General features: G+C 38.8%; 1 protein-coding gene across 1 annotated transcript; it reads left to right on the forward strand.

Moving 5' to 3' along the window:
* Window positions 1-372: 372 nt before the first annotated feature.
* LOC121946008 (neuronal pentraxin-2) lies at window positions 373-14,042 on the forward strand. Its single transcript, XM_042490409.2, has 6 exons — window positions 373-513; window positions 3,972-4,922; window positions 8,194-8,704; window positions 9,931-10,181; window positions 11,870-12,049; window positions 12,798-14,042. The coding sequence occupies exons 2-6, from the start codon at window positions 4,233-4,235 to the stop codon at window positions 13,005-13,007; spliced, it is 1,842 nt and encodes a 613-aa protein (XP_042346343.1). The 5' UTR covers window positions 373-513; window positions 3,972-4,232; the 3' UTR covers window positions 13,008-14,042.
* Window positions 14,043-14,052: the final 10 nt, after the last annotated feature.

Genomic DNA, 14,052 nt, shown 5'->3' on the forward strand with positions numbered 1-14,052 from the left:
GCCGCTTTGTCTTTAAATCAGCCGTCTGCCTCGCTCGGCCTGTCAGTCAGACTGGAAGAGACGAGGAACTAATCAGGCCAATTACTCCCGTGCTGAGATCTAGGTGAGCTGTGTGACGTTGCACTGGTGGAGCTGAGCCAATGATAGTGTCCTGATGGGGAGGATCATTGCAAATAAGAGGTCCAATTTAAAACAAAGAAAAAAGAAAAAGGTGTTAATGTGTAGAGCAGGGTGATATATGACCAAAATAAACACATTTCCAGGATAAAAATAAAGATGACGAAGCAGGAAATGACTTGTCAAAAAGTCATTAGTGTGTCAGGAGAAGAGGCGTGGCCTTACAAGCAAAACACAACAAAGCTGAAGAAGAGGAGGAGACAACAGAGAGACAATGAAGGAGGGATATAAGAGAGTTGAGCTCTCCTCTGGACTAAATCTCCCAATCTGCTCAGTGTGTGAGGAGGACGAACTCACGACAGTGGACACACAAGCTGCACCCACCGGGACACTAAGGTAAGGACGCGTTTATAACTTGGAAAGTGTTGTTTTATATTTGTTCTTTTAGGAGAATCATAACTCAGCATTTACTTCTGGAACCTAAAAAACTTCTTAAAGTGATACATTTTGTTAAAAGTAATAAATGATAATTAGCTGATGGTTGAAAATTACTCGAAACAACTGAGGCTTTGTGTTTAAAACAGCTTCACCTGCATCAGATTTCAAAAGAGAGAATATGTTAGGTGATTGTTGTTGTTTTTTTTTAAGTTTTTGCTTTAAATGTGTTTATTTTTGTTGTTTTTGTTTGTTTATTTATTTATTTGAGGGGGCTGCATGTTACTTTATGCATGTACGTAAGTTGAGAGGTCATCACTGCCGTGTTTTTCTGTCACATCTGACTGAAAAGACAACTTTAAAGGGGACAATGCAGTAATTTTGGAAACCAGAGGTAGATTTCTACAATTTCGATGTCTCAAAATGTGAGAATTTAGCAGTCTGATCAAGCTAAATAATGTTAAATCAAAAATTACAATAGCTGTTTAACAGATGTTTAAGAAATCAGCTGCAGAGTTAATAAGAGTCAATCCATTTTTTTTTTCACTTACTGTCCTAATATGAAGCTGACATGACAATGAACTACAGAGCAGATGGAGGGAAAAACAGTCTCACAATGTTTCTTAAGAAAAGTGTAAAAGTTTAAATGGACAAAGTGACAACTAATGTTGATATAGATAAACATAAAGAGAATTTAAAACTTTTTCCCCTTAAATTTTATTTTCCATCTTTATTATTTGGGCATATTATATGTGTGCCAACTAGGCTATATAAACATATTATTAAACCTAGAAGATAAGATAACATACAAAATATCATATATTATATAGCAGGTTGATAGCAGTGACGGGAAAATAATTTATATGGTTTAAAAGTGAACATGTTTTAGTATCACACAGATTTTTTTTAAAAAAAGGCATCTTAATGGCATCATTTAACACTTTTGCTTTTTTCTATACAGATTTTGTTGGAACTCATAAGTTTCATTGACTTGAAATATTATGGAAATAATATACTGCTGTGATTTTTAAAATTATTTTATGTATTTTTTATTATGCTAGAGTTGGGGGTATTATATGCACCTTTATGTTAAATGGTTTATGTGTAAGTTAATGTTAAATACACTTAAAAAAGGAAAAAATACATGTGTATTTGAATTATTGTACAGCAAAAAACAAAAAGAAAACAACCCATTAGAAACGGGAAAGACTAGAAAGTGTCTGTACATGTGATTTACCCTGAGGAGGACTTTTCTTAAACTTTAATTTATCTTGTCAAAGTGTATCAGCAGTTTTTAGGTAAACAACTCACTGCAGATAATGACCTGATCTCGTAATGCACTTGTGGACAACGATTATTCTGTTTAGAAAGAATCTCTTTGTTTACAAATAGAGGAGCTTTTTAGTTTGTTTGTCAGAGTCAACAGTTTTTTAATCACAGGTCTAACTGCTCTTGTCAGTTTTTAATTTGGGACTAATCACACTACTTAAAAATATCCACCTTGACCATATGGTGCAGGGACCCTGGTGTTCACCGTGGATTACACACACACACACACACACACACACACACACACACACACACACACACACACACACACACACACACACAGAAGCATGCAAGCCCACTTATCTCTGGCTAAGGTAGGACAACAACTGTTTGCAATTAGGTTAATTGAGTGACCTGTGGGTGATAATAAACTTAGGGCTAAACTGTGGTGATTGGGTGTGACACGGTTCTGTACGGCGACCATCTGTCTCTCCTCTAAGCCCCGTAAATCACAACAGGGACTGCAGGGACAGAGCGTGTTCTACTTCAAAGGTTGGGTCCTTTTTATAATGATAAGAACATTAACATAAGGGTTATTCAATTTAAATAAAAAACAAAAAAACAGGGATTTTTTTCTCGAGCATCTCAACAACATTTGCACTGGCTTTTGAGCAGACATGATCTTTGTCATATAAACAGACTATATTTGTATGTATGTTTTCACTGTGTTTCATTATTGATAAAGTACATTGAATCATGTATGAACTATCAGCACACACACACATTGTGGAGGCTGGTCACTGCGAGCAACAGGTGGTCAGTGAGGTTTAGCTGCGGCATCACGTGTGTGCCATTTCTAAATGCCGACCCCGTATAATGAAGGACGTGTTGCGGCGCTCACAGGGGTCAGCGGGGCTTTGTGGTATGGACACAGAGAATGTAAGATAGGGCCACCAGGATGTTTATGGATCATTTTAAAATAATAAACTGCTTTCAACTATCATCCTACAGGTCAAAGACTTAAAAAAACAGCCAAATTAAACTCTTTAAAAAAAAAATAAAACATTAACTAGGTTTCTGAGGCTTTCCAGGAATTAAAACCATCACAGTAACTCACACTAAAGGCACCAACTTAAGTCTCGTATTTTGTTCGGTCAGGATGTCACACCTCTGATTTGGACTAATCCTTGTCTGGACAGCCTCCCTGGTTGTTATTTTAGCACGTGCTCGTGTTGTGTAAGGTTACTGGGACCTCACGCCGAGGCGTTCAGCCACCATCACATCCTGCTGAGAGCTGACGACCTTTTATATTTACCAGCCGGGGCCGAAAAATGTCTCCTCTTATTGTCCTTTTTGTTCAAGAAAACTGTGTCAACAACAGCAGAGACATTTTTACCTAATATCTGTTTAATTCTAAACACACTGGTGTTTAATCGATATATATTGATTCGGGACAGTCGAAATGGTTTCGATTTATTTTTGAAGCAGTGTCGATTCGTCTGTAGCTGCTCTGTCTCGCTCTCTCTCACTGTTTACTGCAGTCAGTCAGCTGTTCGCTGCAACTAACCGAGAAAAGAAAAAGTGTCATTGTCATGTTATAGTCTTGTTATATTTATCTTCAAATATATTTGATAGACGATGGTATCAAATAAATAAAACTGTATCCAAGTTACAAATTCCAGCAGGGCTGTCCCTTTGAGGTGATGTTCTGTATTTTTTTTTTTTTTTTTAGTTATTTTGAATCTCTTTTTGGTCTTTTTGTGTCTTTCAGATAATTTTGTGTATTTTTTTTTGGGGGGGGGGGTGTCTCTGAGGTAATTTTCTGTATTCTATTTTAATTTTTTTGGATGTTTTGCATCTCTTTTTTGTTTTTTTGTGTTTCTTTAAGGTTATTTTGTGCATTTTTGGTCATTTCGCTTTTTTGTGTGTCTCTCTGGGGTCATTTTGAGTCTCTTGCTGGTCAGAATGTGTTATTTGAGTGACATATTGGAGGTGATGCCTGGCCACCACAAACTACAGCCTAATAATTAGGAATAAAGCTAAATCAACACTTTCTGAGTGTCAACAAAAAGCTGCCTTGTATAACAGGTATATTACTGTTTGTGGATGCTACTAAAAGATCATCTAAAATCTGATGTTTTGTTTTACAGGTTTCTTTCACTCTTCAGTGACAGAGGCAGAATTACAAGGCAACATTCAGATTAAAATAAATCAGCTCTTGCAACTAATAAGATCACAGAAAGAGCCGTGATTTCTAACTGCCCCTCGCAGATGAGTAGATACTTTGAGACCTTCGTGCTGTCTGATGTGTCCTCTCCAAAAACAAAGAAGTCAGCGCAACCTCTACCTCAACTGGCATCACACATTTTGAAGTGAAGCCAAGCTCCTTAGTCTTACTGGCTGAACTGTGGATGGAGATTATGAGGAACTCTCAGTTGCTACACCTGTTCCTTGTTCCCATTGCCTTTTCTTTACTTTCACTCCTCCCCTGCCCTTCAGCCGCCAGCTCAGGGTCTGACTACGACTTTGGAGCCCACCCACGCTTTGTTTGCACCCCTATTCCCGTGGATGCAGACCCCGCCTGCTTCCCCGCAGGGGGTCCAGGCGTAGGGGCGTCAGGGCCCAGCGGGCCTGGCCATCAAAGTGCACCTCCTGCTGGTTGGTGGGGGGCGAGCGAAGAGGCCAAAGCCACCATCCTCCACCTGAGGGAGAGCCTCGTCCAGCAGAAAGAGACCATCCTGGACCAGAGGGAGACCATCAGGGAGCTGACGGCCAAGCTCACTCTGTGCGAGGGCCTCGGACGGGGCGTGACGCCTCATGACGAGCACCACGGCACGACCTCACACTCCCACCACGCAGGGGCGGCTGGCCATCACACATACACTGACAACGGGCACTATAGCAACCAGCAGGGTCACCATGGAAACCTTATACCAGACTCACCGCACTACCCCTCTGTGGGGGGGCAACGATCGGATGGAGGGCACAGCAGCAACCATCAGAGGAAGGATAAACATGTGACGCCAGGGGAGATCACATCATCGCCAGAGCAGATGGCGAGGATGCTGCAGGCGCTGAAGGAGAGACTGGACAACCTGCAGGTGAGCAGCGAGAGGGGGAAACTTTTTCAGCTCTGTTAGTGGAAATAATAACACTACAGAAAGTTGATAAGTGGGGGGAGCATGTGATGTGTGGACTATGTACGCATGGCTTTTATTTGTTTGGACATGAGAAGGCCGCCATATAGTTCATTGGTTCCCAACCTGGGGGTCTCAACCCCCACGAGGGGTCTCCAAAGCTTTATGGAGGGTCATGAGGCTTTCTTGATTTTAAGAGAAAACTATTAAAAAATTAATAAATAAATCAGTGAACCCATATCTCAGCATTTCATTCATTCATGTGAGGAAAACTAAAATAAATTATTAGTTTTCAAAAATTAAGTTATTCAATTTCTCTCTCTCTCGCTCCTTCTTAACTTATCCATGATCATTATGCAATTATTTACGTATCTTTTCTGTAATCATTGCCAAATGAATCCTCCAGAGATTTCAAGTGGGATGGTCGGGTTTGGGCTGGGTGGGGTAAAGGGCCGGGTATCCTCACATTTATAGAAAGACATTCATTCCCAATGTATATTGCATACAAATATGCTGTCAAATACGAATTCGATAAAAACTGTAAAACTACAATAAGGCAAGTCTCGTCCTGCATGAGAAAATGGCATTAAAATGATCAAAAAGCTAATAGAACAATAGGCAAACATCAGGGAAAAGGAAGCACTACATTTGTAAACAAAAAAAAAAAAAAGAAGAAGGCCTGTGTAATTGACAGACACAGAATAGTATTTTAAAAATGCTAAAAATATCAGGACAAATTATCTCTGATGTGACATTCTCAGGAAATAATTTGCCCCAAAATTCATCTTAATCATTTGATTTGCACAAACTTGCTGTAGTTACTGTGTTCACTAAGTGGGTTAATTGTACATTTCATCAGATGTTCTGTACTGTTGCAGTCATACTTTAAATATATTATAAAAAATATCCACAAAATATGCCACATGTTCAGGGTCATCAGTTTATTCTGTGATAGAAAGCGGAGCCCTTGTGGGGAAAAAGGTTGGGAACCACAGGTATAGTTGTCGAACGCTGGCTGGAGCTGGACGATGCTGCTATGACTGACCAGTCTGCCTTCAAGGGTAAAACTTAGCGAACGGTCAATTATTGATTATTTTCAGGGTAATCTGTATTAATCCTTTGAAACCTGGAGCGTCGTCACTTTTCTTGTGCTGCTTTCAGACTCCTGTGACAAGATTTTATATCAAGTTGTATTGATCTTTTTTGAAAACATGGGGAAAAGGCAATGAGCAAATTAGAAAGAAATGTTCTGCAAACTGCAAGAAATTAGAAGATTTAGAAAATTATTTTTTTTTAAAAGCTAGGAGAAAATATCTAGGGAAAAATATTTTTAAAAATCTGTTTGTAGCCAATTATCATAGTTACTTATTATTTTTTTGATTTTAGCATTTTTTCCAGGTCTTTTTTTCCCTATTTATTTATTACTATTTTTCATGTAATTTTCTTGTAACTTTTCTCTTATTTCTTGCTTATTTTCGGGTCATGTCTTCTTTTGTTGCTTACTGCTGTTTGTTGTTTCATGTTTTTGAAAGTCATTAAGTAAAGGGCTATCTCATTCTTTTTTTTAATTAATGCATTCATCAGTATTTAAAATGTGAAAGAAATGTTTCTCTGAGAGTCCAGGTTGACCACTTAATACTGTTTGTTTAAACTAACCAACAGCCCAAAGCCCAAAGATATTCAGTATAACCAAAAATGTAGTTGCTTAAGTTTCCACTGAAATGAAATCAACTTAAGCAAGCAATTGTTTCCACACTACTGCATGTCATCACCGGATTGTTTGTCAAATAATCAAGTCCAAAAATACTTTAGACAAAGGAACAGTTAATTACTTAATTGCATAAAGCCACTCACAGCGTTGGCAGGACGATGTCCCTCAGTGGGCACCTCAGCAGCAACAGGCTCATATTCCTGTTGTCTCTTTAATTACTCACCGTTTTTACTCTCTTGGTACATTTGTCTGTCCTGTCCTGCTGGCTCTCTTCCCTGGATTGTGATCACAGACAGATGTCGGGGACCGTGGAGTGTGTACGGGGGGGTTAGTTGGTTGGTGGCACGAGTCTAACATCAGCAGTAATTATCATGATCTCCTTTGACAGACTGGTAATCAGGGCACGCACCAGGGCAAAGCCTGGATTACCTGAGAGAAGAGAGGCAGAAACAAAAAGGCACAATGAATACAAATGGTGCTTTTGACATTAAAAGATTATTAGTGAGTGTAAATAGCACGCAAAGAAGTCCAAAAAACACACCGATGCTCTCTTAAACTCAAAGGTGTTAGACCAGTAGATACTGACATGATGTTTGAGGTCAGTTTGTGCCAAAGCACCTCTGATGCTTTTCCATCCTCTCTGTTAGAAACACCGGACTTTAAGGAATACTTGACTCACAAAATGATCATTTGTATAGCAATTACTCACCGTGTGTTAAGTTAAAGTCGTGAAGAAAACTTTGTTTTTCTTGCATCTCTCCACAGTGAATGACGAACCCAACAACTGAGAAAATTCTCGATGAATTCAAGTCATACAAGTCTGCGTTTAACATTAGCAAAACTATATCAAAACATGATCTGCAAACTCTCACACTAGTCTTGCAGTATAATCCAAGTCAAATTTATCCATTTGTATGCTCCTAAACACACATTTTTGTATAAACCTTGCTATTTAAAACCCTTCCACACACAAGTGGTGCACCTAGGAAAGCACATGCATTTGAACCCGGCTCATTGCACAGGTGAGCTACTTGTCCATGTATAAACCGTTTATGCAGCAGTGTTTTAAATATTACAGTTTTAGCAAAAATGCATGTGTCTGGGAAGTTTTGATATAGTTTTGCTGTTACTAAACATGGCCCCTATGACTTTAATTCATCAAGACTGGTATCAGTTTTAGGATTTGTCATTCACTGTGGAGGCATGCACAAAAAGTTCATTTTATGTTTTTATATATATATATATCTTATTCTATTTAAAGTTACAATTTTTATTCTTCCTGTATGTTGACTGTTTTGCACCAAAACACCTGGTCAAATTACATGTTTGTGTAAATATACTTGGCAATAAAACCTGATTCTATAGTAGATCTATAGTAAAAATGACATTTTCTTCACAAATTCAATGTTATGGTTATATATGTGATATATAAATGATCATTTGGGGGGTTAAGTGTTCCTTTAAGTGACGGGAAAGGCTCACTGTTACAAAGACTTGACGTGTGTTCTTCACCTCTCTCTGCAGAAGAGGAACACATCTATCGCCTACTCCAGCTCTCTGAAGGAGCTGCTTCAGAGGAAGATCAGCGCTCTGGAGGAGCAGCTGCACCATCAGACCTCCGCCCTCAGCGGCCCCGACCACCACGATGACGACAGCAGTCGCAGAGACGACAGAGACCATCACGACGATGACCATCATCATGATGATCATCATGAAGATGATGATCACCACGACGATGGACACGACCACAAGGACGACCACAACGATGGCCACCACAGTGACACTGAGCACCGCAGCGACCATCACGATGACAGCCACAATGATGACCATCATGATGCAGATGAGGACCATGACGACCACCATGACGACCACCATGACGACCACCATGACGACGATGAGGATCATGATGATCACCACAGTAATGAAGCAGACAGCCACAGTTACCTGTCACACACAGGATACAGAGAACCAGTGCCACGGACTGGTTTCCATTCAAATAAACTGGAGACGATGCTCAACCAGTTGCACCTGGCAGGTACGCAACCACTTTAGCAACTTCAAAACATGCAGTCACTCCTCACAGCCAACGAGTCATGTCAAGTTCTTATCCGTGACGCAACATGCGGTATAAATTGTGTTTGTGGCATATTCTGGAGCTAATTTCTTTGGAATAACACGTTAGCTGTTTTTTCCGGGTAAAAACGGTAATATTTTACCTCTGTTTGAACCTTTTGAATCTGGATTGAAATCACTTTCGTTGTGCTGCATTCAATGCCTTTCAGAAGTATTTAAACCTTTAAAACCTGAAAATTATATTACTTTTACTCAGTATTTGCTAACTTTTGGGTCATTTCTTTTAAGTTGCTTTAATTTGCCTTCTTCCCATGTTTTCTAAAGAATTCAATCCTTGGGTTAATAAGGGCTAATAGGAAATTCTCTACTTTTGACGATCAATATTTGCAACAGCTGTGTACATTTCTTTCTGTTATTATCTTTTAGCTTTTTTTAAAAAATATATCAAAAACAGGATGGGAGCAGAGTTTCAAAGCTCATTCTTGACCTCGGAAACAGCTGCTGATAAAACAATCTGTATCTAAAACTCCAGAACAGCTACTAAATTAACATTTTAATGATTCATCAACTGATGTTTCCAAGGTCAAGGGTGAAGTTTGAATTTCTATTTTTATGTCGACATGGATGTAGTGATGGCTCTTGGCATAGGTGATATAGGCGGTCGCCTAGGGCGCCATCTGCTGGAGGGGCGCCGCCACGCCGCCAGTCCCCCTTGGCCTCGAGGGAAAATAATAATAAAATAATAATTTTCTATGCCCACCGGCACCCTAACTTAGTGTTTTCTGTCTAGAAAAAAAATGTATATATATTAAATAAATAGTGACATGTTCCTAAATTGTATTCGGGGGGTGGGGGGGTAGAGCTGGCCCTGAGTGACGGACAAAAATCAACACATTAATCTCTTCAAACAACTCTTTTTTTGTGTGTCTGGGTCAGTTTGCCAAACACCAAAATGCTCATGAATCTGAAAGTTGTTGCACCGCAGCACAGAAACAGTAATGAATGAAAGTGTGAGTGCAGATTAAATCAGACTCCAGCCGAGGCCAATGGTGCATTCATTTGCTCCTCGGATGTTCGCTTTCTGTTGTTGGTGTGTTCATGAACAACATAAAGCCTACACGTGTTGTATTTTGTTGCTCAGGTGGGATTGTTTCGTAAAGGTATGGTGTTATTTCTCTTCAAAATCAGGTTCCAGGAAGAAATTTAAAAGTCCTGACGCCTTCCAGATCAGCTTCCCCATGAGAACCAACTACATGTACGGCCGGGTGAAGAGGACGCTGATGCAGGAGATCTTTGCTATGACTTTGTGTCTTTGGATCAAGGCAGGTGTTGGACCCGTCCTGGGGACGCCCTTTTCTTATTCTGCACCCGGACAGGCCAATGAACTGGTGCTCATCGAGTGGGGAAACAACCCCATGGAGCTGCTGATCGATGACAAGGTGAGACAGGAGAAATAGAAATCCTGTGGCTCCGAGAGTTTAGCTCAGTGTGGGGTTAAAATGTAAAAGACCCTCAAGACGTATTTTTTTACTCAATCAGCTACTGACTGTGAGTGATTCTATATCAATAATGCTGTATCTGAAATTACAAAATATTCCTTACATACTCAACATGCTAACTATCGTTCAACGTACTTTGTTTGAATGGATGTATGAGGAGAACTGGATACAGCATTGGAAGCAGAGCCCCATTCATGAAAGTTGCTCAGTGGCTCAAGGATCCAAAATGGTTAATTTCCGGGGTATGAATATACCCGAATCTCCCGTCTTCATAGGCCCCTAGAATAAGCACACTACAGACTTTAACTGGCAGAGCGGCTAACTTTCGGATTAGCCCTGTGCTATAAATGGGGCAAATTTAAGTTAATTTAATCAACTTAATTTAGACTTCAGAAATGTTATCAGACTAAATGAATCAAATCCCAAATAGTGAAACAAGTTACTTCCTGGGGGTTGTGATGTTTAAACAACATATGTCTCGTTCAAGTAAATCTATGGGAAAAAGTATTTTTGGGTCTTGTGGAGCTACGACTCGGGAGCTGTAATTTTATGATTTGGCCACTACACTTTAAAAAATAAACTTTTTTGTTTCAACTTAAAAAAGTAAGTGTCCAGGCTGCCTCAAAATTTTAAGTTGGCTTAATTTGAGAAGACAAGTTGGGGTTAATTTTGGAATGATTCAGCTTATCTTCTCAAATTCAGTCAACTTTTTTCACATTTCACACAGCCTGAATCCTAACTTTTTTAAGTTAAAACAAACAGTTTGATTTACAGTGTATGTGAAATTAATTGACTTCAAAGTCCAGTGTTAAATATATTATGCACAACAAATTGAAATATTACACTTACATTTAAAAAGAAGGATTATTGTCACTGTCCATCACCGTATGTTGTGAACGTTATCCACTACCGCATTGTATTGTGGGATATTTATGTCAGCATTTTGACAAGTATTTGCTTACTGTAATATTTTACCTATGCAATTCATGTACTATTAGTTTCATACTAAGGTTTGGACCAGGCGTCCAGGAGCGGCGCTGTGCTTTGCCAATTTGACACAGTGGTCTAACAGTGAAATTGCAACTTCCAGGAAAATCACGTGATGTCTTAGGGCCCAAAAAAGATGACACGTAGATTTACATTGCTAAAGAGGCATCTGAAAATTACTGTATACATTTTTTTAACTATTAATAACATTTGTAAAGTCTGTAAGAGCAGCACCATTACAGTATTTTATCCCCTTTCAAGTTTGCGGAGGGCTTAACCAAAAGTTAGCTTCTTGGTTGTTGAAAATCTGCTCTACGAGCCCAATGAAGCAGAATTTTCGGGTCATTTTACAACTAACTTTTTTGGCCTCATGCACCACTGAGCAGTTTTCATACGAGGCCTTGCCTCAAACACTGTATCCAGTTCTCTTTATACATCCATGTTTTAGCCACTGAAAAGCACGTTAGCATAGAATTTCGAACACAGCTAAAGTTTAGTCATGAATATTTAATGATATACAGAAATGCTGAAGATTTAAACCAAAGTGGGCAAGTTTTTTATGACACACATAACCCTCTACAAACCACTGCCTTGATTCTGAACTTACTCGTGTTGGTTTCTCGCCATCTCCACTGTCCCAGGCTGCGACGCTGCCCCTGTCTCTGAGTGATGGGAAGTGGCACCACGTGTGTGTGACCTGGTCAACGAGGGACGGACAGTGGGAGGCCTACCAGGACGGAGTGCAGAGGGGGTCCGGGATAAACCTTTCCCCCTGGCACCCTATCAAACCCGGAGGGGTCTTCATCCTGGGACAGGAACAGGTAAAGACAAAGAGATTAGTTTTCTGTTGCGCTATTAAAAGCAGATAAGGGAGAACACTTTATTTGCTAACTATTACATCCATTACCAAAGTCGAGCTCCGAACATGAAACTAAAACCAACCAGTGTTAGTTTTTCAGGGCCGATACCAATACCAATTAATAGTTGTTAATGTGTCTGATAACCGATACTTGGAACCAATATGCATTTACAATAAATATGAAAATCTTTATTTCAATATTTATTTCAATATATTTATTTATATTTTTCAATATTTATTCATTTCAATATTTATACAAAAATTTGTTTAAATGCCTTTAGCAAATTCTTAGTCAAACTTTCAACATCATATACAGCAAGTTGCCTGCAACTTTGTTTTATAAAATAAAGTGAAAATTTTAATGAAATTAAAAAAAAAAAAATACCCCCCTGAGGTTTTACAGAGTGATATTTCTTACCATGCTGACCATTTCTTCGTACTTTTTAAATTGACTAATTTTTATCAGGGATCATTAAAATAAAACACAGATACAGATGATCAGCAAAATGCCAAATATTGGCCAGACCGATAATCTGTCAACCCCAAACCAAAACATTTTACAAACTAGAGAAGCTGTGAGTCCAAGTTTTTTTTTTGTGGCTCTTTATACCATCGAGTGCCTGTCTTTGTGGAGAAATTACACTGATTAAATTGTTGTTTTGGAAAGTGATGATAATTGTTAACGCGGTGGTTCTTTCTCTCTACAACAGGACACTCTGGGAGGCCGTTTTGATGCCACTCAGTCGTTTGTGGGTGAGATGTCGGACCTGCACATGTGGTCGCACGTCCTGACTCCCAGTGACATCTACAGCCTGGCGTCCTGCGGCAGCCACCTTAGGGGAGACGTCATTGCATGGTCCGAGACGGAGGTGGAGCTTCGTGGAGGCGTCGCCAAATACCCCTTTGACCCCTGTCACTGAAAGGCTGAAGAAGAACATGGAGATATCCTGGAACGTACTGAGAACATTTATCAAAAGGTGCAAGAATAAAACAAAAGTCCCTTATTTGATTTATTTCTCAGGACAATCACTCAGTGGCACAAATTCAATGCCTTCCTTTAAACTTAATCAGTGACTTTTTCTTTAAAAAGAAAAAAATAAATAAACCTAATCTGTGTTTACAGAGACTCTGTAGGGACTTAGTGATCTTGGGCCTTAGGTTTCGGCCTCTAATGTGATCATGAGTTAGTGTTTTATTTTTAAACAGATAAGTGCTGTATGTGACATATTGTCATATTGTTAATACGACTTAATGCTGTGAGGTCTGTGATGAACTTAGCAGATCTCACACAGGTTCTGTTGTGGTGAATGTTGCTAGTTTGAACAATACTTTTAGAAATGTGTTGAGAAATCAATTTTTAATCAGGATGCTCCTTTTTTTAAAAGGTGTCCGGAGAAATACAGCTAATCTACCAAAGAAATGTAGAATTGATTTGTTATACTTTGTAATTTCAATAATTTATGTGTCATAGATAAATAGGTGTTTATTATGGGAGAAAAGCCTGTCAGACTGAATTTAGGGTTTAACAGCCTCTGCTGGTTTTACAATTCTTACAGGAACTCTTGGCATGATACTGTAATCCAGCAGTACTGCTATAAATTTATATAAAGGTTTAAGATACATCTTTTTTTTTTTTTTTTTTAAATAATGGACTTTTCTAAACTCTACAATGCATCTGTTTGTTTATTGAACAAGTTCCTGGCATTTAACACTTTTTACTCTCCGAATGAATTAGATTATTGTTTTTGAAATCATGTATTTTACTTGATCAAGTCATTGCACTGTGACTTTTTAATTTCTTACATGATCTGGCCTTGACTGTATATTTGTTATTTTACTGTTTATAAAACACTGTATTTAGGCCAGGTTAGATTTTTGACGTTATATATTCAGTTGTGTGTTTTGTTTTTTTTTTTCATATGTCATGCGAATGTAAATAAAAGTGTAAAAGATAAGTTTTTAATA

The sequence above is a fragment of the Plectropomus leopardus genome, chromosome 11 (assembly GCF_026936395.1).
Source record: "Plectropomus leopardus strain MGB_pleo_1.0 chromosome 11, ASM2693639v1, whole genome shotgun sequence".
NCBI classification, from domain to species: Eukaryota; Metazoa; Chordata; class Actinopteri; order Perciformes; family Serranidae; genus Plectropomus; species Plectropomus leopardus.